Source organism: Strix uralensis, chromosome 13 (assembly GCF_047716275.1).
Source record: "Strix uralensis isolate ZFMK-TIS-50842 chromosome 13, bStrUra1, whole genome shotgun sequence".
Classification (NCBI taxonomy): Eukaryota; Metazoa; Chordata; class Aves; order Strigiformes; family Strigidae; genus Strix; species Strix uralensis.
This window is the reverse complement of record NC_133984.1, coordinates 12,551,993-12,579,020: the sequence shown is the minus strand read 5'-3', so window position 1 is coordinate 12,579,020 and position 27,028 is coordinate 12,551,993. Positions and strand designations below refer to the sequence as shown.

General features: G+C 50.7%; 1 protein-coding gene and 1 long non-coding RNA gene across 9 annotated transcripts; one reads left to right on the top strand and one right to left on the bottom strand.

Moving 5' to 3' along the window:
- Positions 1-626: 626 nt before the first annotated feature.
- On the bottom strand, positions 627-8,063 carry LOC141949417 (uncharacterized). 2 transcript variants are annotated; one of them, XR_012630760.1, is made up of 3 exons: positions 7,027-8,063; positions 4,117-4,197; positions 627-3,772 (listed from the first exon to the last, which is right to left on the bottom strand). It is a non-coding gene; the product is annotated as an uncharacterized LOC141949417 (long non-coding RNA). The 2 variants fall into 2 exon arrangements; XR_012630759.1 differs by having other exon boundaries at positions 627-3,768.
- A 104-nt stretch (positions 8,064-8,167) lies between these two features.
- Positions 8,168-27,027, top strand: TMLHE (trimethyllysine hydroxylase, epsilon). Of its 7 annotated transcripts, XM_074882955.1 has the most exons (10): positions 8,168-8,304; positions 8,576-8,829; positions 10,041-10,096; positions 14,617-14,798; positions 16,180-16,356; positions 17,121-17,400; positions 18,521-18,640; positions 21,752-21,988; positions 22,722-22,860; positions 24,046-27,027. In XM_074882955.1, exons 4-10 carry the CDS (start codon positions 14,618-14,620, stop codon positions 24,175-24,177), a joined length of 1,266 nt encoding a protein of 421 aa, XP_074739056.1. In that variant the 5' UTR covers positions 8,168-8,304; positions 8,576-8,829; positions 10,041-10,096; position 14,617; the 3' UTR covers positions 24,178-27,027. The 7 variants fall into 7 exon arrangements, with proteins under 7 accessions (XP_074739056.1, XP_074739057.1, XP_074739055.1 ...); XM_074882956.1 differs by lacking the exon at positions 10,041-10,096 and having other exon boundaries at positions 8,576-8,746; XM_074882954.1 differs by lacking the exon at positions 10,041-10,096 and having other exon boundaries at positions 8,169-8,304.
- The last annotated feature ends 1 nt before the right edge of the window (position 27,028 follows it).

Genomic DNA, 27,028 nt, shown 5'->3' with positions numbered 1-27,028 from the left:
TCCATCCCTTGTTGTGGTTCCCAGGAAAAGCATCTTCCAAGACAGGCTTCAGGGCTTTATTGGAGAGAGGGATGATGCCAGTGTCTCCCAGCTGCCTGCACCCCCTGCCAAAAACCAGTAGTGGCTGGAGCTTCTCTGGCTGCAGATCCCAGCCACCAGCACTTGGTGCGGTGGGATCCACAAGCGTGAGGAACGGGAGGCTAAGCATGCAACAAGTGGGGGGCTTCTTGCACACTGGCACCAATGCAAGGTGAACTCCAGCCCCATGCCCCCACTCCTTGACACCCACAGAGCTGGCAACAAAGAGCAGCAGAGATGCTTAAAGCCCCTTAATGGGCTGGGAAAGGTGAGGAGGAGGTTAAAGCTCCCTGTATGGGGCTGGACTCTCTCCCCAGCTGCTTCCAGGGCTTCTCAGAGTGGCCAGGTATGTCCTGGCAGTCCAGGGATGCCCCCAGGGATGCTGCTGATCCTTGCTGCCTTACCCGGGTGGGCTGAGCACAGGGACTTGTCTGGATGGGGACAACCCCATTGTCTGCCTTTGTGCCAAGCGCCCTGAACCCAGAGTCCCCCCCAGGGCCGCTTATTAGGATAAAGAGACCCTGGGCTTGAGAGCTGCATTCCTCCACTCCAAGCCAGACCCGAGGGGCCATGGAAAGGCTGGGGCAAGGCCAGACTCGGCTGCAGGCAGTGGGAAAGTTGGGGAGGATGGGGAAAGGGGCTATGCAGCAGCCAAAGCGGTGACCCTGGGGTGAAGGGTATCCCTGGGGTGGGGAGTGGGGGGTGAGCAGAGAGGGTTTGCCCAGGGATGTCCTGAGGGGGACGGAGCAGGGGTGGGGAGTTAGCAGGCAGCCCTCCACGGTCATGCTGCCTTCAATGCAGGCAGAGCTGCCCTTGCTCCAAAATACATTGACTGGCAAAAAGGGAGACCTGCACACACCACCCCTCTTGTCCCCTGCCTCAGTCATGGGTGGCATCAAGATGTCACTTGCTTGGGGACCACATCCAGCAGAGCTGGCCACCTTGCAAGGAGAGAAAACAGTGTTTTGTTGGGCAGTTTTGAGGTGGGGAGCCCCGCTACAGGGCTGCGTCCCCTCCCAATGGCCGTGTTGCTCCCAGGTTCCAGCAGGAATGAGGGCAATGATCCAGTCTCAGTGTTGGACGTAGCTTCTCCCCCACTGCCCATGTCCCCAGGTAGCTCAGGGGCACTTGTGAGAATTCAGCTGGGAATGGGTTTGAGAAAATCATGGACTCCCTGGGGAAAGTACATCCAGATCCACCTGGGTCTGTCTGGAGAGACCAAAGGACTGTTCATCTCCAAAGCAGGGAGGGCTGAGGGTTTACTGCTTCCCCACTGCAGGGTTTCCAGAAGGGTCCTGTGGAGGAGCTGCATTTCCCCACCACTGGATCTCATGAACCAGGGCTGCTCAGGGCACAGGGGTAGAAAAGCCACCCAGGTGTCCCAGAAAACTGGACACAGTGTTGGCAGGGACCTGGGGGACCATGACAGCTCTCCCCCCCCCGGCTCCCTCATCACCCTCGCTCCTGGCTTGCGGACACAACAGCACTGCCATCGCACGTGTCACTGCTGCCCAGCCCCGGCTCACACTCCACTCACCGCTGGGTTTTGCTGAACCAGGCAAATCGATAGCAGCTGTCTGCTGATGGCACGACTGGGGCGGGGGGATCAGACGGAGGAAAGGCAGGGGCTGAGGTGAGGTGGGGAGACAGAGAAGGAGCAGAGGGACCCCGGGGACTTGGGGACAGGCCGCAGAGCTACGTGGCAGTAGAAGGTTTGGACGGAGGAGACCTGCAAGGATTTGTCTCCTATCCCCAGAGGGTCTGGAGGATTCACCCTGCTGATGCAGCCCCCCTGGCAGAGACCCGGCTGCCGTAGACACACGGGAACCAACACAGACTCTGCTTTAATGCGAATCACTTACTGACCCTGCAGAGCTGAGGGTGGAGGAAGATTGAAAGGAGGAAGTGTAGGGAAAAAGCTCCAATTAGCAGCATCAAAGCTATATATTATCCTCTGGAATGAGTGCCCGGGCCAGCAGGCAGCAAGCCAGTGCAGTGGCTGCTGCGCCGCATGGTGCTGGGGGTGACCTGGCCTCGCACACAGCCTGGGGACCCCGCAGAGCTTCCCCACTCGCTCCCCAGGAAAGATCCCAGTGCCACCACCCTTCTCCACAGGGAGAGGCTGCGTGGCTCAGGGTGGCCGCTTTGGCAAACACACCGGGTTGGGAGAAGGGAGCCAGAGCCTGGGAGCCAGTCAAGCGGCTGCTGGGACCGTGGAAGGCGCAGGTGACATTCTGCTGAAAGATGGGCAGAGAGCGAAAGACTTTCCACCTCAGCCTCTCGTGCTCTCCTCACTGGACCCACGGTGGTGCTCTGCATTGTTTGAGCGATCCCCTCCAACTTTCCCAAGGCACTGAGATGCTGGAACAGATGAGGAAATTTGCTGCAGGCCCTGGGAAAAACTGCTCCATGGCAGACGAGCAAGAGGCAGAAGAGCTGCTGGGATGTGGGGCCCAAGGCACTGGGAGCAGCCTGCGTTGCCTCAGCTGGGGGACGTTCAAGTCTCCTGCATGAGGACATCAGCAGAAGCTGGGTGGTGGGGGGGACACCTTCCTCCCCTAAGGAGGGGACACCCAAAGCACCCAAAGGGTGTCTTCAGGACCCTTCTACTGCTGCAAAGAAAAGACCACTGAGAGCAAATTCTCCATTTCTAAGACAGACAACCCCCTGTTGTCTTCTTGCTCCAGTGTTTTCCACCATGCCCCTCCCCCCAGTACCTCCAACATCCTCATTAACCCTGCGAGTGTCCTGGAACTCGCCTCCTGAGCCCACCCAAATGTGCCTCCAATGCCAGGGATCCTGAGGAACAAGGGCAAGGTCTCACCTCCACCAGAGCCACCCCAACATCCCTGGGCAGATGCTCTTCCCAAGAGAGCTTCAGAAGTTTCCTGAGCTCATCAAGCCCCATTGCACATTCCCCTTTCCCTTGAATCGCATCCCTGCCGTCAACAGGGAACAGGGAACAAGAGGACCCCAAAGCCTCCAGCTTCCCCACCTATCATTCACCCGTGGCACATAGGCAATACGCCATAAATATTTGCCTCTTATGGGCCACGTTGAGCACATATTCCAACCTGGAGGAAGGGAAGACTTTCCAACCTAATGGCTTGTGTCAGGAGCTGCAGGATGAGATCCTGACTGATTGCTCAGACCTGGGAGCACCCCCTCCTCCTCTGTCTGGAGTCTCTAATGGCCTCAGACATCACTGGATGCCCACCCTTGAGTGGGACCTGCCTGGATGAAGAGGGTGAAGGTCTCCACCCTAGCCCAGATCCCTTGCAGTTTCTCTTCCTCCATGGACACACAGCCAGGGGTGAACCACGGGTCCCAGCTGCACTGTGGGTCAGGGGCTCAGATGACACCAGCATAGCGTGGAGGGAACCTGGACTGGGGGGAGATGCTCTCCTTGCAGACATCCCACCATGAACGGTCCCGTGAGCTTGTGACAAAGGCACTGCCTGTCCAAGGGGGAGCACAGGGAGCGAAGGCAGCTGGCAGCATGCGGCCCCCAGGCCAAGCTAATCGGAGAGAAACCGTGATGTAAGGCTGGGGGAAGCGGGGTCCCGGCCTTTCCCAGGCTCTGCCGTGCTCCACGCTCCGGTTCCCTGCCAGTTTATCAGCCACTGGAGCGCGACCAAGGGAACAGCAGCCAGGACAGAACAAACAAACATCCGAGTTTGGGCTTCCTTCCTTCCTTCGAAAAACCAAAAAAAAAAAAGGAGAGAGAGAGAGGAGGGAGAATTAAATTAAATTAAAAAAAAAAATACTGAAACAAGTCAAATAAATAAGCATTTGTGTTTCCATGGGGACGTGATGCATTCTTGGGAGTGGGAGCTTGGCCTCAGGGAAAACTGACACCAGAGCAGCAAAGCCTGTGATACCATGAGGGGCCCCATGGGCAGCCCACCGGTGCACCCCGAGGGACCCAGCATACGTCCCTCAGCTCTGATAGCCCTTGGATCAAGCGCTGTGCAGGCAGCCACACACCACAGTCGGGATCACAGCTGCACTGGGGGCTTTGCTTCAGGTTTAACTCACTTTCTTAACACAGTTGTGTGCTCCAGGTTTTCCTGCTGGGTTCTGTTCCCTCAATCCTCTTGAAATCACTGACCAACATCACTGTAACAGACACATGTTTAGAGGCAACTTTAGTCCTAATAAGTGTCATGAAAGGAGAGAGTTAGGAGCAGCAGAGAGGCTCAACCCCTTATTACACACCAGAAAATCCCCCTGGACTCTCAGGTCCCTAACACACCTCCACGTTTCACCAGTTCACAGCCTATTTAGAGGGGAAGTCCTGGTGGGTAAGGTTGTTTTGCTCTTTCTATTTCATTAAAACAGACTTGCAGCAGGGGTAGGTTAGGACCAGCCAGCAAGTAGAGCTCCAGTCCATGGACCCTCCTCTCCTTGACATTTCTAAAAGGTCCTCTGGATTTTCTCTGATCTTGCTGTGCTGTGTCATCCATGATGGGTTTTGTTGGGTTGTGTTGAGCTGGGTTGGGTTGTGTCATTCTCACTGAGTTGTGTTGTGTTGGGTCATTCATGTTGGGTTGGGTTGTGTTGGGTCATTCAGGCTGGGTTGTATTGAGTTGTGCTGTTTGGGTTGTATTGGGTTGAGTTGGGCTGGATAGTGACATTCAGGTTGGGCTGGATGTGCATCAAAATGAAACAGTTCCTACACCCACATTGACATTTTTCAGAATTTTTGTCTTACTAACCATTTCCAGGAATATCTCCTACCTGCTTGGCTGCCCTTTGTTCTTGCTGCTCTTGTGGAAATCACGTTTCCTGTAAAATGTGACTTCCCTGTCCTGACCTGCAGAAATATCCCCCAATTTTTGCCAGCGCAGAAGCCACATGTAGAGAGAAACCTGCGTGTGCTCTGCACGTCACCGAAAGCACTGCTTGACATCACCAACAGCAACACGACCCCCAAGAAATCCCACGAGCAGGGAAGAGGGACTGATTTCTTGAACGACCTGTCAGAGGGAAACGAGAGAGCCCAACGGAACGGAGGATGCATCTGTAGGATGCGGAGTCACTTTCCTCTGCACGCAGTGATGCGCTGCTGACCTTGGAGCCCCGCAGCGCTGGAGCTGCCGGCAGGGCCTGGCAGGGCCTTTCCCAGGCAAAGGGCTAATTCTGCGTCCTCCAGGCCGGATGCGATATCTCGTCACCAGCACCCGTTAGAGAAGGGAAGAGCATTGTGTGGGCTGTTGCTTTTTTTAAAAACCGTTTGTGACCCCGGGACTAGCATGCGAGTGAGAGCCACTGCTGGAGGAAGGAGGGGAGAAGAAGGCGGGGGACAGAAAATTCCCAGATCCCAACTCTCCCTGGGAAATCCCCAGAAAGCTCCCAGGCGCTTTCTTTCCCAGATCTTACGTGCCGGGGCCAAGCAGCAGGTGCATGTCCGGAGCGCTGGGTACCTGGGGGAGATGGCAGCCGCGCCCCCCCCACCTCCGAGGGGGGCCAGGGCTTGCGGCACTGCCTGCCCCTGCCCCACAGGTGCCAGTGGGTACGTGCCAGCAGCAGAGGCTCAGCTCCATGGGACACAAGAGGGACCACAAACCCTGGTGAGCTCTAGAGACCACACTCCACACCCCAAAAGGTGGCTCGTCTAAGAAATGACCCTGAGAGCCACAAACCATGGGATGTCCTGATGCAGCCACACTGCCTGTCTCAAACGCAGCCAGTGGAGACACCACAGGATGGGGATCATCCCTTTCCAGAGCCCCCATCTCCCCCAGATCCCAGAGAGCAGCCCTATAGCTGATTCACCATTTATCTGTATTTGCTCACATCCATGGCTCACGTCAGGAACACACGTGGATCCTTCAGACACCCAGTGAGTCCCTGCTCAGCTCAGGGGCTATATCAGAAGTGCTGCAAGTGCCAGGGCACAGTGCGAGAGGGGCCGGGGCTTCCTGCCAGTACCATGGTGCACGTGAGAAGGGACCAAAGGACAGGTGACAGGCACTGCCCAAGCACCAGGAGCATGGGGCCAGCCATTGCCTGCAGCCACACAGGCGCTGGCTCCTCTGGGGAGTCGGCACTGGGGCACACTCGCACCCCGGGAAGGGCCTGCAACAAATTCTCATGGAGGCTGAGATGCCTCTGCTGTGAGCTCACCGAGTGACTAACTTGTTTATCTCCCCTGGGAGCTGCATCGAGTTTTTGGGAAGCAGCAGATCCCCGTCAGCTCCTCTGCCTGTTCCAGGCGCCGCCCCCACCCCTTTCCTGAAAAACACCCTCAGAAAACAGAAAGTTGCAGTGACACACCACCACGTCCCCTTGCTGCGAAGGCAATCACAGCAAGCGGCTGTTCTACCTCTTGCCAGACCAGCACACCCAGGAGTGCGACAGCAGGGAAACTGGAAGGACTCAAAAAGTCCAAATTTTGGAAAACCAGGCATGGAAATTATGGTACAGCTGAGATACCACACTGGGGAGAAGCACTGGGTGCTTCACTGGGGCAGTTTGTCTACACAGGTGCCAGGGAGGCACAACTGAGACCTGATCCTGCCCTATCTCCAGCACATGAGACAGGGCAGCTGCCACCCCAGAGTGACCCAGTCACCTCCACGTAACACCAGGGCTCAGCACCACTCAGGATGTGTCCTGGGTGGTGGCAGGGTGTCAGTTTGGGGCATGGACAACTGCTGATGGGATGAGGGGTGCAGGGGGAAGGGGTTATCCACTCCTCTACAGAAACATCACATTTAAGCATATGACTGATGGGTTAAAGTTATCTGTACGTAACTGAACCTCAGAGCTCCAGTGCCACCACTTGTCATGTATTCTCATCCCATGCTGCCAGCTCCGTGTCCCCAGTGTCACCTGCATGTTCCCGCTTTTAGCTCCGGCTCCCTCTGGATCTGTGCCCAAAGGCAACCAGTACGACTATCCTGCCCCGAAGATGCTCCCTGCCAGAGAAAAAACCTTAAGTACCTGGCATCAGAGCTACTGCCCCAAGGCACCCCGCGGCGTCCCCGCTGCTCAGGACAGGGTGATCAGCAGGTCTGGCTGGGAGAAGCCCCAGGGCACCTTCAGGGCAGGGAACCTGGCCCGAGCGAGGCGGCGGGAAGGCGAAAGGCCGGGGGGAGGCGGGGGGGGGGGGGGGGGGGGGGGGGAAGGCGGCAGCCGCCACCGCCGGGACAAGGCAGCCCTCCAGCGGGCAGCCCCACTACCTGCCCCGCTCCGCCGCCCGGCCCTGCGCCTCCCCTCAGCCTTATACACACACAAGCTCATGTTCAGGTACATTTCGATGAAAATCAGCGTTTTATAGCCTAAAAAGGTCGGGTCTGCCCGTCTGCCCCTGGCCGGCGCCAGCAGCTCCCGAAGGCTGAGCCCGGTCCCACTCCTGGGCACGCCTCGTCCCTCCCCGGGCGCAGGCCGCAGCCAAGCCGAGGGAAGCGGCGGCCCACGACTGGCCCGGGGGACAGGGCCTGCACCCCCGAGCTGGGCCCGGCCCTTCTCCCAGCTCCGGGCCCGACCCCGCAGCCACCGGCAACATGGCGGCCCCCACCGCCGGCCCGTGCCCCCGCGCAGTGCGCGTGCGTTGCCGCCCCGCGACGTTCTACGCTGCGGCGCGCCTCTCTATGGTCTTCCCCCCGCGGCGCTCTACGGTTCGAGTAAAACGCCTCCTCGCGCTCCCGGTCGCGGCGCTCATGGCAGGCCCCGCCTGCGCGGTGGCGGGAGCCTCTCCAGAGATAGTCTCTATGCGCAGAGACTTTTCGCCGCTCCCGCCGTTTCCACGCTCTCAGGACAGCCAGGTCTCTATGGTGTGTGCGGCGCTCTATCCACCCTCCCAGGTCTCTATGGTGTATGCAACGCTCTATGCGTCGGCCTCCCAGCAATTTAGAGCCGCCGGGAGGGCGCTTGGTCGCGTCTTCCGTTGCTGCCCGGTGCGGGCCGTGCGTGCCCCTCTCCGCGGTGCTGGCCCAGCCCGTGCCGCCCCCGTGCGCTCTTCATCCCATACCGGCTCGATAGGTGCAGGCGCTCTACCCGGCGGGCCGCTCTCTATGGCGGGCGGCGCTCTAGCCGAGCCCGCCCGCGCTCGGTGGTGCGGCCCCGCCCCGGGGCGGCCCGCGGCGCCGCTTGACGCCGCCTGAGGCGGCCCCGGCCCAGCTGCCCGGCCCGGCCCCGCCGGTTTGGGGCCCGGTAAAGCCGCTCAGGAGAAGCCGGGGCTGAGCTGGGGCGGGTCCGAGCTCCGGGGGAGCTGCCGAGGTGGGTCGGGGCCCGAGGCGGGGGTCGAGGGGTCCGAGCTCCCCTCAGCTCCCCGGGACGGTTGCAGTGCCCGGCTCTCGTACCGGGGCCGGCTGCTGGGGTTGGGCCTGGCACTCACCGGGTCTGTCCTCCCCTCCCGGAGCCTGCTGTGCCGCTGCCGGGGAGGGAGCTGGCGGTGTGAGGGCTGCTCTTGGGCTGCCTCAGCTGGGGGACCCAGGAGCTCAAAATGCAGATTGCAACGTGGCTTTTATATTTTTTTTGTCTTTAAAAGGTCAGCGAGACCCTGATTTAAGAGCCTTTGGTTCCTCGGGTGGCATCGGCTTCCTGAAGGACGTGCAGCAGTAAATGTGTAAAAGCTTTCAAGCAGCGTTTTTGGCCTGGTTGGTGCAGGGACCAGGAGAAGGAAGCAGGGAAGAGCCGTGACCACCAGTGGAGACCCTCGGTAATTTGTTCAACGTCCCAAGCCCGTCTGAAGCCTCACTCCATCTCTTCCTCCACCTCAGCCCCGTGCTTGTGCGGTCCCAGGTAACATTAACTGACCCGTAGTTCAGACAGGGATTAAGACGTCAGATCCCATTAGTCTGTGAATGAAAGCTTGCAGCCAAAGGCATCTCGTGGGCAGAGCTGTTTTCTCTCCTTCCTGATAAAAGGCAACCCCTCCCTGCCCGGGAGAGCTGTTTGGCCCCTTTCTGCCAGGGCAGGACCCAGAGCGGGTGAATGAAGTGATTTAATAATACAAGTTTACTGCAATTATTATCCCTGTGGGGGATATACCACGAGGGCTGGCTGCTTTTCTGGAAAAAAGAATTAGAGCTTGTTTCTGTTAAGCTGTGCAGCCTGGAAAGGCTTTGCTTGAGAGAGATGAAAAAGCTGCAATAAGGTTATGGGAAGGGGGGGTCTGGAGCCAGGTGGTTGCTGTTAAACGTGGGGTGAGCAGATAATTACTTCTAGGAAAATGAAGTAGCTGTGAAGCTGGCAGTGTCTGGGATGTCTTTATTAGCTCCTTAATTTAATTGAAATCCCTTGTGGGGAAGGGCTGGAAGGGGAATCTGATTCCTGACAGTGAGATCTAATATAGTTGTCTGCTGCAGCAGTGCTGTCTGGGGGGGGGGGAGGGGGCAGGAGCCTTTCTCAGCAGGGGACAGCCAATCTGCCTTTTGTTTCTTTTGTAATTAATAGGTAAGCTAGGTCAGCTCGGGCTGTTAAACCTTTGACAGTGCTGGCAATTGAGTGTCTGTGTCTAAGAGATGCCTGGTCTGCCACTGGGCTTTGTCACCTGGGTTAGTGTACTTTGCTCACCTGGTTCTGGCACAGTCCTCTCAAGGCAGCAGCTCTGTGTCAGCCTTTGCAGCACCTTTTTTTTTTTTTTTTTTTTTTTTTTTAAAATCCATGTTCCCTTCATAAGGGGGGTTACCTTCGCTCAAGCAGTGGCACTGTGTGGTGTTTGGGTACGTCTTCCAAAGCTGATAGAAATGTCAGATTAAATATATGTAGCCAAGAGGCCAGCAGGATGTGTTCCCTGTTAGATTTGCAGCCTGAGTATTTCTCAGGCTGCCTCAAAAAACAATTTATTTTCTCTTTATCTCTCTTCTTGAAGTGTAAGGCCTGTTGTACTACTGAAATTTTCTGTTTCTTATGGATCAGAAACCTTTGTTTTAGCCAGATGTTTCTAGCAATGAAAAAGGATGTGTGAGTGTAAGCAACTAAATGTTTGGAAATGCTTAATTTTTTTTCAGATGCCAAATGAGCTTGAAAAACAGGCTGGACATGCTGTCACTGAGTGATGAAACAGGTCTGTTCACAGCACCAGCAGTTAGGGCATCAGAGCAGATTCCCTAATGCCAGCAGCCTGGTGTCACTGTGTTCCTGGAAGGTTTTTGCTAAAAGCTGGCTAAAGACCACAGATTTGTGTGGTTTCTCCTTCCATATATTTTTTCATTGCTGAAATTATTTGGTTACTAATTTTTCCAGCTCAGTATTTTACTTTGCTCAAAATGGGAATTGTGGCTTTTTATCAAAAAGCTAAAAAAACAGTATTGGTTACTTCAAATGCTTCTTGTGGCAGCAGTGAGACAAACTACTGAAGGGCCAGGCGGGAAGTCTCATGGACAGACAAGCCCCTCATGAGGCCCACTCTTCCTTCCTCCTCCTTTCACAGCATGTCTCTTGTCTTTCTCTCAAGAGACTTATGGTAATTCCTCAAATCACCATATATTTGAGTTTTCTGTGTTTCCCTCCTGCACCCGCAGCTCTGTTCCTCCTGTTCACACTGTAACTTCTAGTGTGGATCCTGTGCATGCTCCTGTTTTTCACCCACTGCATGGTGGACTCTTGGATAGGATGAGCCACACAGAAGGTATTCACATATAATGTGTGCATGGGATTTTGTCTTGCTTTGGCAGAGGGGCCGACTTGGTAATTGACCTTCTCAAAGTCCACTTGAATTTACACACAGGGTAGTTTAATGTCTTCTTCCTCCTGCCCTTGCTTTTTGAATTTCAAGGGAAATTTTGTCTTGAAGTCTCTCAGCTTCTGTATTTCACTGCTGCCCAGGTGAGCTGCGTGTGGTCTGGACAAGGTAAAGATGAGAAGCATAAAGGTGAGGTAAACAGGGGGGCTGGGGGAAAGAGTTAGCTGTTCACGTAACTAACTCCAGCCAGGAGAGAGCTGTTAGCTCTTATTAAATAAACACAGAGGCACAATGTAAATGCTCTCTACTTGTATAGATTTCTTTTTTGTTTTCAACTCCTCTTTAGCTTTAGTATCTCTTGGAAAGATTTAATTTAAGGCTTCTCTGTGAGCTGTTTGTGGTGTCTGCTTCCAGCAAGAAGAGCAGAGAAGCAAGAGGTCTCACTGATTAGATTAAATATCTGGGTCACTTACCGTTACCTGTGTTTATTCTCTGGTAAGTTTTGATATTGGAAGAGGATGAGATAAAAGGAACGTGTGTAGAAAGAGATAACTACAGCTGGAGCTGCCCCAGGCAGAGGCCACTCTCTAAATGGATTTGTAGATGAGCTTTTCCTATCAGTTTTGGGTCCTGTGTGAGGAGATATTGGGCTTGTGCAAACAAGCTTGCTTCTTTTTTTTCCCCCTCTGTTGGATTAGTAGGTATCCTTGATATCTGAAAGCCAAACTGGACAGTCTTACCTCCTGTGTGTCTTTCTCAAAGAATAGTCTTAAGCCTTGTGAGTCATAATGCTTAGTTCAGGGAGTTGAATCATTTCTTTAAGCTTTGTAAAGGCAGTAAACATCAGTCAGCTTCTGCTTTTCTACAGGAGCAGATTTTCTTCACTTAGTTCTTAAGTTTGCATATCAAATTTGACTAATTCTTTTTCCTATACTAAACTTTAAAAGCTGGCAGGGAGGGGAAGCATTCTCCCAGAACCTAGCATTGGCATTTCTGCAAAAACTGATATTCTGGATGGCTGGAGACCACCAAAGGGAAAAGTAAGTATTCTTGTGCGTCTTCAGATGCCTGGTAACTAGCTCAGGCTATGTAAGCTCTCTGGTGCCCCAGTTTCTCTGTCTGTAGTGAGAATGCTAGAGTCTTTCAGGATGTTGCAGCTCAGCATCTATAAAAAGTTTCACAGGCTTTGCAGTAGTGTTTGAAGTTGCAAGGTCAGTTGTGTTAGCAGAGATCTTGGTTACTGCAGGTGTCAGGCAGCAAGCAAGGAGCTTCCAGTGCCTCCCCTACTGCTATGCAGAGTGAAACATCAGCTTCTGATCTGTTTCTGTTTAATACCTTTATCAATGATCTGGATGAGGGGATCAAGTGCACCCTCAGTAAGTTTGCAGAGGACACCAGGTTGGAGTGTTGATCTGCTTGAGGGTAGAAAGGCTCTACAGAGGGATCTGGACAGGCTGGATTGATGGGCTGAGGCCAATTGTATGAGGCTCAACAAGACTCAGTGCTGAGTCCTGCACTTGGGTCACAACAACCCCACGCAACGCTGCAGGCTTGGGGAGGAGAGGCTGGAGAGCTGCCTGCGGGAAAAGGACCTGGGGGTGGTGATCGAGACCCAGCTGAATATGAGCGGGCAGTGTGCCCAGGTGGCCAAGAAGGCCAATGGCATCCTGGCTTGTATCAGAAATAGCGTGGCCAGCAGGGACAGGGAAGGGATCATCCCCCTGTACTCGGCACTGGTGAGGCCGCACCTCGAGTACCGGATTCAGTTTTGGGCCCCTCACTACAAGAAAGACCTTGAGGGGCTGGAGCGCGTCCAGAGGGGCAGCGAAGCTGGTGAAGGGTCTGGAGCACAAGTCCTGTGAGGAGCAGCTGAGGGAACTGGGGGTGTTTTCGTAAGTGATAGGACAAGAGGAAACGGCTTCACGTTGTGCCAGGGGAGGTTTAGATTGGATATTAGGAAAAATTTCTTCACCAAAAGGGTTGTCAAGCACTGGAACAGACTGCCCAGGGAAGAGGTTGAGTCACCATCCCTGGAGGTACTTAAAAGACGTGTAGACGTGGTGCTTGGGGACATGGTTTAGTGGTGGACTTGGCAGTGTTAGGTTAACAGTTGGACTCGATGATCTTAAAGGTCTTTTCCAACTTAAATGATTCTATGACTTGCAAGACAGCCTGATTCCCTGCAGCCTGCTGAGGAGTGAGTATTGCATTTTAGCAGCTGCAGAAATCAGAAACTTCTGAGTTGAAATCTTTCTGTAGTGCTAAAGCTGTCAGTGACTTGTGCACAGGCTGTGGCCAAGAAGTTGCAAAACTTGATGGCTGAAAAGTGTGCATCTTGATCTCAAACCATGTTCTTTATAAGAATGTTTCCACTTTTTTTTTTTTTCTTCTTCCCTAGAGCTGGCTGTCTGTGTTTTTATTTTTTCCCTGCTTAGCAAGTTGTTGTCAGGGAAGATGACACCTGTGTTGTTTTCCCTGTTATTACCAAGTCTTGAGATCTCTGCACTGAGTCAACTATGAAGCAGAGAAGCAGGCTGGACAGCCAAAGCACCGGTGCCTGCACTCTTTAGATAAGAAAATGAAGGAAAATCAAAAGTCTAGGATAAGAAATGCTTTCCGAGTTTGTGTCTTATCCAGTGATAACGTGTTTCTACATGCTTCAGACCAAAGCACTGTTAAAATCCTGCTGGGTTTAGACCTGACCTCCAGAAATTAATAAACATGACAGGGTGTTTAGACCATGGCTTCATATCTTAAAACTTGTACAGTTTTTGTCCTTGCTCTTTGTATTGAAGAGTTGTTACAAATCTCCCTCTGAGAAATCGCCTTCTAATCTCTAGCCTAAAATTAACCACAGTTGGTTTCTCTTCCATGCCAGCTGTCCTTCAGCAGAAGTAGAGATCTTCCTCCTCATTGTTTTGCATACTTCTTCTAGAACTGACCTAATTACTGGATTCCTCTAGTTCTTGCTTCTCTAACCAAGGTCACTTTACTTCCCTGATCCCTGTAGTTCTGTCCAGAAATGGTGAATTCAAACCGGGAAGGCTGGAGAGGGGTTAAGACCTGTAGCAGATGAGGCTTTGCCAGTATTTTGCACAAGAGCATTGGACACACAGCTGTCTCTTCTGGAGTTGCTTTGTCTGATAAATCCTAGGATCTCATTTGTTTCTCCTCAGGACTATTTTCTGCTGTGGTTTATGGTGATCACAAAATAAGCAAGACACCCTTGTGTCTTCTCCTGTTTCCAGCTGATCTGTGCAGATTGGATTAGCTTGTCTGTTTAAAAAAATTCATTGACCCCCTAATAGTTAATTCCCCATTGCTTCCATTACATGCAGTTTTTGAGAGCAGCCAGTTTTCACATGCAACATCATGGTCTTCCTCCAGGGTGTTGGTGATGTCTGCAAAAGTATCTACTGCAACTGGTCTAAACAAGGGTAAAGCACCCAATTTCATTGAGGTTGCTGCGTCGTCTGTGTGTTGTTAACAGTAAGTGTGGATTGTAAGCACTGGAAAAAGCTTGACAGCGTGCCTGATTTCATTGTCACTGGGAGGATGCAAAAGTGACACTGGTACTCAGGCTTGGCAGTGAGGGCGTTTAATACAAGATTCTCCAAACTCTTTTTAGTTGTTTTTCGTGTCCAAAGAGTGCCCGGGAGGTAGGTGACTCTTTCCTCTGGCCAGGCTGCCAGTCACCATACCTGCTTCTTTTCTTCCTTCTCAATGCACTAGTTCTCACTCGCCTCTTTTGACAGTAAATGACAATTGTGGAGGAGGATACCAGCTTTCCCAGAAGTGCTTTTGGTGCCTGGCATAACAGCGCAGAGATCGAGACCGGGATGCGATGCAGCAGCACAGCCGAGTCACCTTGTTTTCCCCCTCTCTCCCCCCTGGCTGCGCAGGATGTGGTGCAGGAGGCTGGCGTGTCTGTTCAAGGTGCCGTGCCGGCTGCACGGAAGCACTAGACATCGCTCGCCGTGGCTGCCCCGTGACAGAAGGAGCGTCCTCGCTGCTGTGGCTCGCTGGTATCACACAGTCCCAGAGTCCCTCAAGTGTGCCTGGCAGTTACACGGTGACCATCTAGGTAGGTGTGTTGGGTGCATGTGTACCTGCTTTGGAGTCTGTTTGGGGAGAGCAGTGAGACTTTCCTGACCTTGTTCCCCGGGAGTGATTTTTTTTGTTTTTTTCTTCTGAAATGGCCTGCATTAGAGGGATGAACACTGGAGGCTCATGCTCCCTTTGGGAATTCCCAAAGACAGGATGGAGCAGGTTTGTTTGCTGGTGGTAAGTCCTTTATGATAAACAAGGCAATGCTAAATTGGAAATCAAATCAAAGGGATTCCCGAACAATAACTGCATCTGAGGCTTGCCCTGTCAGTCACTTGTTTTCTGTGTAATGCTCAGGGCTCTGACTGGCAGGTGGCGTGGCTGGTTTGGTGTGTGCCCTGCTCTCTTATCCCTGCTTGTGCAGAATTCCTTAAAACACTGCTGGGTGAACCGCAGTTGTTAGAGCAGGTTTGCAAGCAGCCTGTCTGTGTGGCTGGATAGCATGAGCAACAGAATGCAGGGGGGGCATAAAAGCCTTTTTGATGCAAATCATACCTCACTGTCTAATGATGATTTCTGTCTGTTATGTTTTGGAGGTGACTTGGTAATGGAGACACGTGTTTCCCCATGGCCTGTTTGGTTTGGTCCAGTGTCTGTCTGCTTGGGTGATGTCTACTGAGGCTGGTTAGATATTGGTACTCTGAGTCACTAATAAACAAAGGGAGTTGCTCGATACTTTATCCAACACAGTGGCCTCTAGAAAGGGTGGTGCACAGTGACCTTGGATACTTGGATTTCAAAGCTGAATAGGACTAGAGCAGGAAGGGCTCTCCTGTTGCATCTGCTGGCTCTGACCCTCTTCTGAAGGGCTTTGAGTTTTCCTAAGCTATGCCAGGATGGAACAAGGAGGAGAGGCTTTATTGTAATGCTAAATAGATATCAAAGCTTTGCATCAAGGTCTTGATGTTGTCTGTAATGTTTGTATAGTTTGGATGTTGGTGTGATTATTTGGTTGACTCTTATCTGTATTCCTGTGCTGGGCTCTACAACTATGTTATGTACAGCAGCTGCTGTACAACTCTGAACTTACTACTTGTTGAAGAGAGATGATAGAGGTAAGTATGTGACCAGCATGTTTGTTAGCCACGCTCCTTGTTGCAGAATGAGGTTGCCTGTAGACTTGCTAGGAAAGGAGACTAAGAAAGATCACTGACAGCCAGGCCTTCTGTGAAGATATTCTGCCTGGTCTTCATCCTGTGACAAGCTAGCTTAATTTACGTAAAGCGGTGCTAAGTCTAACAGCCTCCGCATCCCCTATAAGTGGGATCACAACTTGTGGGCCCTTGGCTTCAGTTCTTGGCTTTGTTTTTTCTCGCTGTTCACACCAGTGCATCTTTTGAGTCTGTCCTTCTTTGCAGAGCTCAGGTATGCGAACACGCTGATGCGCTTCGATTTTGTCTGGCTGCGGGACCACTGCCGCTCAGCTTCCTGCTACAACACCAAGACGAACCAGCGCAGCTTGGACACGGCTAGTGTGGACCTGGGAATCAAACCCAAGGCTGTCCGGGTGGATGAGACCACACTCTTCCTAACATGTAAGTAGCAAAGTGCCTGTGCCCTTCATGTTTTACAGACCACCAGCCCCGCTTGGAGGGAGCCTTGTTGATGGATCCCACTCTTAGGTTTGCTGGGAGAGGGCAGCCTTATCTCTAAATCAGTAGCTGCTTTGGAAGAGATTTAGCTGTAAGCAGATTTCAAACACTGCTCTTCTGAGCAGTGCTGTTACTGTAAACATGCCTCAGTCTTAAATTTGTGTCTGTTTTTCCTCCCTGTCTCCCCCAGCCCTTTTTGGGTAGAGATGTGTGTATCTTCAGTGTCTGGGTATTTTATTGGTTTGTTTGAAGACAGCAGCAATGCAGGTAGTGAACAGATTGGTCAATAAATGGTTGGTTTTCTTTTCCTTACCCTGTCCTATTTGAGCTGGTATCCCTGAGCAGAATTCACATTTTCTGTCCTTTCTCCTCATCTTCCCAGCTGCTTTCTTCCTTTTGTTGTAGTTTACCTTTATTTATGGGTTTGTCTTCAGCGTTTTACTTCTCCTTGGAGTCCTGTCAATAGAAAACAAAGCCACTGAAGTTGAAACACTTAGTTCTCAATTTGGAGCTGTTGCAGCAATGGCATGCTTCTAGGACTTGTGGCTTCAACCAGATAATATTTTGGGTGGGATCAGGGTGCAAAGAGTCTGTCACCAGACAAAATTAAAAGGGTGAGGACTGTCCTAGACTGATGGTTGCACTGACCATGATCTTGGGCTGTTCAGTGCAATTGCCATGACTGTGACTCTTCTCCCTTGTCAAAGGGCCGGACGGGCATGTGACACGGTATGGGCTCGAGTGGCTGGTGAAGAACAGCTACGAGGGGCAGAAGCAGCAGGTCATGCACCCGCGGATTCTCTGGAATGCAGAAATCTACCGCCAAGCCCAGGTCCCATCTGTTGACTGCCGGAGTTTCCTGGAGACAGACGAAGGGCTGAAGGAGTTCCTGCAAAACTTCTTGTTATATGGGATTGCTTTTGTAGAGAATGTCACTCCCACCAAAGAGGACACAGAAATCTTAGCAGAAAGAATCAGCTTAATCAGGTAAGTAGGGCTGCCCTGGGAAGGCCAATGACAGCTTTGTAGAGGAGCTGTGGAAGGTAGACTGTTATTTTCTTTTTGTTTGGAAAGGTGCTGCCGCCTTATCCTGTATATTGTCCAGTGTGGCCTGGCTTGCAAACGGCATCTTCTGCAGCCTCTGGCCACTCCGGTGAACAGAGATGGAGTATTGCCCTGTGGGATCTGACCTCTTTTTAGAGGAGAGCCTGGAGTCGCTAGGTTATGGAGCTGCCTCAGGAGCATACGATGACTTTTATGATAATGGGACTGTGCACAGAGAGGAATGACTGAAGGAAGTAGCCTGTCTGGGAAGACTAGAGCTTTGCAAGGAGAGACATTTCCTGTTATGACTTGAAAGGTTAGGAGGGCAGCCCTGGCCCTGGGAGCCGGGGAGATCAAAAACAATTTGTAGCTCTCGCTAAAGAAAAATATTGAGAAATGTTTTTTCTGTGTTTGAAACACACCAACGGCATGGCAAGCTGGGGTTTGAGTTTCACATTTTATCCAAGCTGCAGAAACAGTTTAACTTGCCTTGGGCCACTGGAAGAGGAGGGATTTCTTTTAATGAATAGTCAATCCAAATAGAAATGGGGGGCTCCAAGGAATATCCAGCCAATTTTTTTGTCCAGGTACCCTCACCCTGTAGCCCGTCTTTGTCTTTGCCTTCTGTCTGTTCCCTTCCATGCCTGTTGTAGGGGAGGAAGTGGGTGAAAACACAGGATCCGAAGGACAAGAAATGAGATTATTGGGTAACCCTGCAGTGGGTGCAAGCAAGGTCTGGCTGCACTCTGGCAACTCTTCATGTCACTCAGTGGCTTCCTTGATTTGACTGGGGCTGATGTTTGGTGTGGAAAGAACATCTGTATTTGTGGAGGGGAAGCAAGACTCACTCCCATCAGTCTTCTTGGGCGGAAAGAGAAACTGAAAACTAGAGGAGGCACTAGAAGCACCATCTCTTGACAACGTGAATTTTGTTAAATTCTTCTGCTTTAATTTATTCTGTACGTAGGATGAAGGGGGGTAGCCTCAAATGCAAGAGAGGATTTGCTTTAGCACCACACTGATCCCTGCAGCACTTTGTGATAACTGCTCACCTGTTTTGCAGGGAGACCATTTATGGTAGAATGTGGTACTTTACCTCTGACTTCTCTCGGGGAGACACTGCTTACACCAAGCTGGCTCTGGATCGTCACACCGACACAACCTACTTCCAGGAGCCCTGCGGGTAAGTGCTTTTGCTGGTTCACAGACCCACGGTGCAGAAGGCAGGGGCGATTCACAGTGGTGCCATTTCTAGTGACATAGGCTTCATTGTGTCTAGTGCTGCTGATGGGATGTACTTCCAGTCACACACAGCAATTCTGGGTCCTGTCTGATCCCTGTGGAGTTGCAGTAGTCTGTAGATCACTTTTTGCTTGAAACCTGTAGGTCTTCCAGAACACAGGCAATGAAGGACTTGGTATTAAATAGTTGGCTGCTGCTTGGTATGGCTCTGGTTCAAGTAGCCTTTGTAGCCACAAAGGCTCAGTGCTGGAGTCGTTTCTGTGCTACCCTGAAGCTTATCTGGCAATCTCTTCTGAAATCACTCTCCTAGGTCTCTGAAGTGACACACAGCATTCAACCTCACAGAAATGAGCAGTTGATTTGTCTTTTGGGTACATCTGGCAAGGCAAGGCTCCTCCTGCAGCAAGAGCCACTTATTTGTTGTACAAAGTTGATGCAAAAGTTTGCTTTGACTTAATCCTGCTGACCTGGGGCGAGCCTTCCTCACCCACATCAGCACTGTCTCTCTTGCTGGCTGAGCTCTGTTAGCAGTAGCTTCTGGCAAAGGAGGGAGAACAGGTTGCCTTGGCCCAGCCTGCAGCAACTGTCTCTGCCCTCCCAAGCTGTGAGAGTGGTAACTGCTGTACGTGCTGTGCTCACGTATGCTCTGGACAGTTGCTCTGCTTCAGTCCAAACAGGTTGGGGTTTGCATTTTGGCAGTGGTGCAGCCCTGTATGTAGTCAGAAACTGGGCTTTCCCAGCCCTCTGAAGTTCACACCTCTCTGCTTTTAAAAGCAGTTTGTAGCTACAGCATTGTTGCCCAAATGCTACTTCGCAGACTGCTTCTCTGATAGAGCCTCTGGGCTGTGAGTTTTATACACAGCTGGGGAAAGGCAGGCATTAGCCCTGATCATGGTTCACAGTGAAGTACAGGAGACTTGATCTTATTTTCTAGCTTAATTTTTTTTGGGTCTGCTTTCATCTCAATCAAGCAGAGAATGGATGGAAGTACCGTGATCTGTTAGGGAACTAGGGCTACACAGAGAAGTCATCCAGTCCGCGCCTTCTGCCCTAGGGCAGGATTAGCTCTTCCCAAGTCAGGCTGTTAACTTGCTAAACATCTTAATGGGAAAGGTCTGTGGTGCAGAGCTGTAAAAGCAGAGGAGGACTAAGGGGAGAGATCTGTTGGCTGCATTTGGATTTCTGAGCAGCCCTACAGACCAGAAAAGGTAGAGTTACCCAGGTGGCACCCTGAGCACTGTTCTCTGTGCCCAACCAGGCAGGAAGCTTTTGGGTGGTAGCATTCGTTTGGTGTTGGGAGCAGAGTAAGTGGATTTTATTGTGCTCCGTGAAGCTAGAAGTTTATGCATAAAGCACAGGTCCTGCCACACTCTTCAAGCCAGATCTAGTTGGCTTCCCTGTTTTCAGTGAACAGCTGACTGCAGAACCCATGTGGTTTCATGCTGACTTGTTTTAGAAGCTCACAAAATCTTCCCCAAAATGAAATAAAGTAATTAGTAATCAAAATTTAACCCTACAAAAGAGCTTTGATTTTAAACTGCTCGGTGCCAGAACTATAGAGCTCATTAGCTATTTTTATATCTACCTTTCTTTTCCGCTTAGAAGCGTTCCCTTCAGGTAGGTGTATTCTCATCTGCAGCCAACTGAAGTATATCAAGCAATGACAGCATGGTCTAAATTAGTAGGGCTAACCATTAATGCTTGCAATTCTGCAAAGCCATAGTTGTGCAGGAAGAACATGAATTTCTGGCTTTCCTGAGCCCCCATCTCTGCCAGAAATCCCTTCTTCCCAGGCTGTTTCAGACTTGCTTCGAAAACACTTGAAACAGTCTTTGACCTGCTTCTAAATTAAATGAGGTGTTTTTCAAGAAAGATGTGTTCATTTGAATGTCTTCTTTCCTCCACTGCTTTGGCTGAAATCAGCCAAATCTGACGAGTCTCAAGTTAAATTATTGCAAAGGGTAGAGGATAGAAACTCCCCAAGCTATGGGAAAGACTGCAACATTATCTTTCTCGTCAGGTACCAAAGAGCTTCCTGCCCTCAGAAGATGCTTTCTCAGTGCCCTGAGCTGCAGGAGGAGGTGGTTGCCTTTGAGGCACAACATCCTTTGCTCCAGTGCTTGTGGACTGACTTTGTAAAATTATCCTGAAACTGTTGTGGGTAGGAGGATGGTTAGATCATCGGGGTGAAAATGTGCTGGTGGAGCTGGTAGGTCCTGCCACATCACTTGTCATGGGACTGGGTTTAGAGGCCCCGAAGGGAGATGAGAAGATAAAGGCTTTCCCAGAAAGTCACAATTAATTTTCTAACAAGTGAAGTTGGCACACTGTGAAAATCGGAAGTAGGTGGCTCGAGGCAGCTCCTGGGTATTTGTTCCTAACAGTACAATGCCTGACTTGCTTGCATGAAGGAAAGAAAGAAGCTTCAGAGAAGTAATAGAAGGACAAAAGCTGAGTTGGATGGCTTCCCGCTAGGGAGGGAATGTCCCTGTAGGTAAGCTGCTCACTGGGGACTCCTCTGCTCCAGGCTTTTCAAAGGGTTGTTAATGTGGTGCCTTGAAGGACTTCTCCTGACTGCTTGTGAGAGACCATGATGTATGTGCCTTTGAACGAGTCACCCTGAACTCCCGTTGTAGTTCTGGAGACCTCAACCATACAACCAGCATTTCTTTAACTGTCCTCTTGTTCTGAGATGTTCTAGGGAAGTTCATTTTATGCTTTTGAACTTCTGTGTCCCCCTGCCTGGACAGACTTTGGGTGCCACAGGCCTGATCCACCACTTGAAGTCTCCCAGACTCATGTCACTTGATTTGGGAGGCAGTGTAGGCAGGCAGTCGCCTTCTCAGGAAGCAAAATGTGTGAGATTGGGCCTGAAGAAATGGCAGGTACTACCATTTCTTGCTGGTCTGTCTCCATTTCCTGGCAGGTCTTTGAAATGAGAAGGGTGGTGCACCCATCTACATCTGACTGGGTCTGTGGGGAGCACCTTCTGTCCATGGGACAGGCAGCCAAGGTCTTTTCTCTTGTGCTCTGTATTCTCTCGCCCATGCAGCATCCAAGTGTTTCACTGCCTGAAGCACGAGGGCACGGGCGGGCGGACGCTGCTGGTGGATGGTTTCTATGCAGCAGAGCAGGTTCTCCGGCAAGCCCCTGATCAATTTGAGCTGCTCAGCAAGGTGCCATTGAAGCACGAGTATGTTGAAAATGTGGGAGACTGTCACAACCACATGATCGGAGTTGGGCCAGTTCTCAATGTCTATCCCTGGAACAACGAGCTTTATCTGATCAGGTAACATCAACATGAAGCCTCTTGCTTATGGGGAGGGGATTGTAGCAGATAGTGGTGGCTTTCCAGAAGATATCATAAACTAAAAACCAGTGTATGTTTGAGGGGCAGGAGTGAAACCACAGAAACATCCTGTGTTTCCTCTTGGGCTGTGTATTGCTGCTTGAGAGGAAGTGTCAGAACCACTGATACAAAGATGGTGTCAGTGCTGAGCTTTGATTTTTTTTTTTTTTTTTTTTTTTTTTTCATCTCTGTCATCCTCCCTTCAGCTCCATGCCCTCATCTCACTTATTTGAGAGGCAGTAGAATTCAGCTCTTCTCTGAAAAAGCTTCTAGAAACTAGCCTGGCATACAGAGAACAGGAATAGTGCAGACTGGTCCCCTTCCAGAGGAAATCTGGGCTGCTTTCTGAAACTCCAGCTTGGCTTAGCACAGGAGGCTGTCCAGCACTGCTTTGTGCTTTTATTCTGAACAGCCCTCAGTCTTGCCCATTGCTGTGGCATATCCTGTGGAAGCCCAGCAAGAACAGTTTTACACTTGATAGTGAACTCCTTCTTGCTCCCAGTGTTGTGTATTCTCCTGGAAGTTCTGCACTTGCAGCCTAACCTCCCTAGTCTTCTCTATAGCCTCCCTTAAATACTGACTAATCCTACAAACACCTGAGGTTCCCTTTAGAAATACCTGGCTGTGCTCGTGGAGTCATGTGGGCAGTCTCTTATCTCTTCTCTACTTCTAGATACAATAACTATGATCGTGCTGTCATCAACACCGTGCCTTACGATGTTGTGCATCGCTGGTACACTGCTCACCGCACACTCACTGCAGAGCTCAGGAGACCAGAAAATGAACTGTGGGTCAAACTGAAGCCGGGCAAGGTAGGACTCGGAGTTGGGAGGCTTGTGTGTGTTTGGTACAGGGAGGGTGGCAGGGTGCTCCTTTGGTTGTGCAGGCTTGCTGCTGCTAAGGTAAATGCTTCAGGCGAGCTCTGTATGCTGCAGTTTTCCTCTCTACAGCTGCTTTAAGTTGTCCTGTATTACAGTACTGGCATCTGTTGTGTGTGTGTGTGTTCTTACTGTCCCGAAAGAATATGAGCTTTCAGATAAGGCAGAAATGTTTCATTCAAACTCTGCCTCAGAGGAAAGTCAGTCCTGACTGGGGGAGAGGAGGAAAAATCTTGTCAGTCACTGAAATGAGGGCCCTCAGAAGCAGAAAGGCTGGGAACACTTAATGTTCAGCCTCTAAGTTCTTCCAGAAGAAAATTCTATTTTGATGGAAGTATAAAGGTCTGGGAAGCTGAATGTACTTCTGAGTTGTTTTTGAATCCTTACGTTGCCAACAGCTCCCAGGACACCTGGGCACTATCTTCACTGTCTCAGCAATGGCTAAGGTGCCTTAGCACACCTTGGTACTGGAAGGAAAAAGCTCTGCACTGCGTTTGAAAGGCTGGTGCTGGGTGCAGCTTTGGAGGAGCTTGAAGAGCTAGAGCCACAGTTGTAGATTTGAAGGTATTGATGGTGTATGGCTGCTTCCTCCAACTGTGCCTGCTTGAAGGGGTTTTATTCCTACAGGGTCTAGATTCAGTCTGAGCTCAGGGCCCTAAAAATGAAAGGGTCCAGCAGGGAAGGTGAACATATCAGAGCTCCTACACCTCTCTGTTCCGAAGGCTGCCCTGGGGGGGAAGTGACACTGTAGAGGCAGAAGATGGCCAGTTTCTGTTGCTGGTGAACTACTGCCCAACTTCTCCAGTAGAAAAGCAAAGAAACAGCCCAACATGCATTTCTGTGCTTTGCTAGCTGTCATGTTTCAACCTGTGGTTAGCAGCAGAGCAGAACTGCTGGCTTTGGGTAAAACAGCTGTGCTAGATCACATGAAACATCTGGCTATAGTCTGATGTGCCGTCTCTGGTGTTGAACAGGAAGGGTCATGCCCACCGTGGCTTACCCGTACTTGCTCTTCCAGTCTCTAGGGATCTCCAGCTCTAGGATCTGTCCTGTCAGGGTGTCCTGGCCCTGGCTGTGGTGGTTGCCCTTCTTCTGACGGCCTTTTCTCTTCACCTGCAGGCACTGTTCGTAGATAACTGGCGCGTCCTGCACGGACGGGAAGCGTTCACAGGGTACCGCCAGCTCTGCGGCTGTTACCTGACGAGAGATGATGTGCTGAACACCGCACGCTTACTGGGACTCCAAGCTTAGCCCAGACCACCCTCTGGAGAGACAGTCAGACCTCCAGCACCACTGTGCTGGTGCATCACCATGCTGAAAATGTTGCACATACCTCAGACACCTCCGCTCTCTCCAGGCAGTTCTCGGTCCCCTCTCAGGAGAGGGAGCAGGTGGAAGCCAAAGGTCATGGGAGCCTTACGGGACCATATTCTGCCTTTGAGCATGGTCAGCTCTTGCTGTCTGTGCACCCAGCCTGGTCTTTCCAGACAGTCTCTCTGTCTCAGCTCTGCTGAGTGAGGGTTAATCACACCATGGGAAGTGCTCCCAGCACCTATTGATGTGAAGTGCTCCTCCAGTCAAGTGCCTTTGGGACTTGAAATCTGCATTTTAACTTGTTGTTCAGCCTTTTTGTCAGCTGGCAGTTCTAGGGGTTTTTTTTAACAGAGCAGAATGGAAATCTTTGGGGTCTTATCTCACCTCAGGCTGGAATTTACGTCTTTTAGAGGAAAGTTAAAATCTGCGGTCCCTATTTGATAAAAATGCCACTACTCAAACTGAGTGTTGTTGGCATATTTCAGTGACTTCTTTCTTAAATATACTATGTACCCCTATAACAGTCACTGATACAAGCCATGCTGCTTGAGGGATGGCCTGGAAAGAGAACCTTGTACAGTTAGGGTGTTTCTGAAAAGGTTTAGATTAGAAGGAAATGGGGAAGTAGCAAGATCTGTGTGTTGGGAAGGAGAGATGACTGTTAGATGAGGGATGTATTTCTCCCATTTCCTTGACTTCTAGTAACATAATGCTTGTATTATTTCTGCCTGTTGCACTGTGCTTGTATCAAGGGCGAAGGCTCAGCAGCTACAGTATTTGCTGACAAATTTCCCACTGTGCCTCTTTCATCTTTTCTGAAGAATGAATTTGTGTTAGGTCATCATTGCACTGGCTGCTGGATGAGGCTGACCGTTTTTTGGGGGTTTTTTGTTGGTTTTTTTTTTTACCAGATTCTCCTGCATTGTGAAAGTAATAAACACAGAGGGTACCTTTCAGCTCCTGGTAGCTGGGAGGATAAATTAGAGTCTGGCACACTGAAGGGCCACAGTGTAAGGAACAAAAGCAAATCCTGTTGTTACTAGAAACATTGGAATTTCAGAACCAAGAGGGGATTCTAGGATTTGTTTATCTTTCATGATTCCATATCTCTGGGGATGTTCACTCTGCTCTGACTAGACCTTAAAACAGAGCTGGTCCTTTTAACTCCCGACTTCCCTGTGCAAGCAAGATGCTCTTGTGTCCAAGGTACAAGTGCAGCACAGGTGTGTATGTGCTAAACTTGCGGCCCTCATTTAACCTAAATACTGAATATATAGATCCTAGTGTTAAGAGACACTCTTGAAAGCTTCTCTTTGTGTGGACTGAGCTACCTGATGCTGTCTTTCACAGTATTTCCTGTCTGCAGTGAGCCACCACTGCAGTCATCAGGAGTTGAAAGAGGTTTCTGAGTGAAGGCTTGGCAGGAAGCTGTTGATCAGAGGATATGGGAGGAAGTGAAACATGAGCAATGGTGGCAGGTAAATACAAGCTTGAAGTGAGCTGGCTTCTGTCAGGTACGTCCCCCAGGGCCTGTGAGCACAGCCTCAGATACAGGCAGGAACTTGAATTTTCCTCTAGACTGAGCCAGTGAATTCCTTCAGCAGCCTGCAGTACATATTCTGTTACTTTCCTTATCAGGCATTTTGTTTATAGGTTCTCCTTAGGTGCCAGTTGTGCCAGCACAACTTCCATGTGAAGTTTTACAAATCTTCATTAATCATGTTGAAGTAGCAGACCACAGTGGTTCCATACGCTGTCCCTCACGCAGCCCAGCTCAGATGCTCCAGAGCTGGTTTCACCCTGTGCTTCTGTATGAAGCTGTGGCCTGGAGCACGGGGGAAGAGGTGGTGACAAAAACAATCTCTGGTGGTTGACAGAGGAGGGAACAAAGGACCCTGATCGGTATTTGAAACCCTTGAGCAGTGGAGCCCTCTTTCAAATTATTTGAGGGCATCAGGGGTTCCTGAGCTCTTTTTGCCTCCCTGTGCCCCCAGGATACGAGGGAAAGCGCTTGGCTAATGTGGAAACCTTTCCTTAGTCAGTGAGGTCAGCTTTACCTTCCCCTGCTCAGGGACCCCCATCTTTATCAACTGCAAGCTGAAAATATACCACTACCCTGAGCTGGAGCCTGCAGGACTATGGCTAGCACAAGGGACAACTGACCAAAGTGCATTGATGGCAGGTCCTCGGGACATCGGTGCCTTTCTGACAAGAAACGTAGTGACTGTAGCTCTGCCTCACACTGCGACTGCTGCTGCCAAGGGCTGTGGTCTTCAGACAGCAACCTCCTCTTGAATGAGCCAACTCCAAGCCAACACGTTCCTCAAGTGATTGTGTTGTCTCTTTTGGGGAAAATTGTTCACAGTGAATATAGAAGAAACACATTTCCTCATAGGTATTATTCAAATTAATGTAGCTACTCCAACAGTAAAATGGTGGAGTGGAGAGAGCTTTGTTTAAATCTTGTGCTTTACCTCTCCCCACTTCCCAAGAGGGCTAAATTCTTCCTAAGCAGCTTGTGAGCATCAAAACTTTATTTGAAGTAACAGGACTTCTTGGCAGTTGCCACCTGTCTGATATGGGTGTTTGTTGTGCTGTGTTACAGAACAGGTTCCGTTTGCTGTAATGATACAGGATCAGTTTTTGTAATCAAGCTTTTTCAATTCTTTCAGCCAATAAATGATGAACTGCTTCCTTCTCTTTCCCACTACACTGGTGATCCAATGTATGTGTTTAAGAAATCAAGTCTTCAAATAAATGATTTATAAAATTGTCAGCTTAACAAAAT

What these genes read in the sequence shown, in the direction of transcription:
- TMLHE (XM_074882953.1), top strand. Translation starts at nt 11,729, where the DNA reads ATGGCTGGAGACCACCAAAGGGAAAA. An exon ending in GAAAGAATCAGCTTAATCAG is followed by an intron (nt 17,401 to 18,520) that starts GTAAGTAGGGCT and finishes CCTGTTTTGCAG; the next exon opens with GGAGACCATTTATGGTAGAA. An exon ending in AACGAGCTTTATCTGATCAG is followed by an intron (nt 21,989 to 22,721) that starts GTAACATCAACA and finishes CTCTACTTCTAG; the next exon opens with ATACAATAACTATGATCGTG.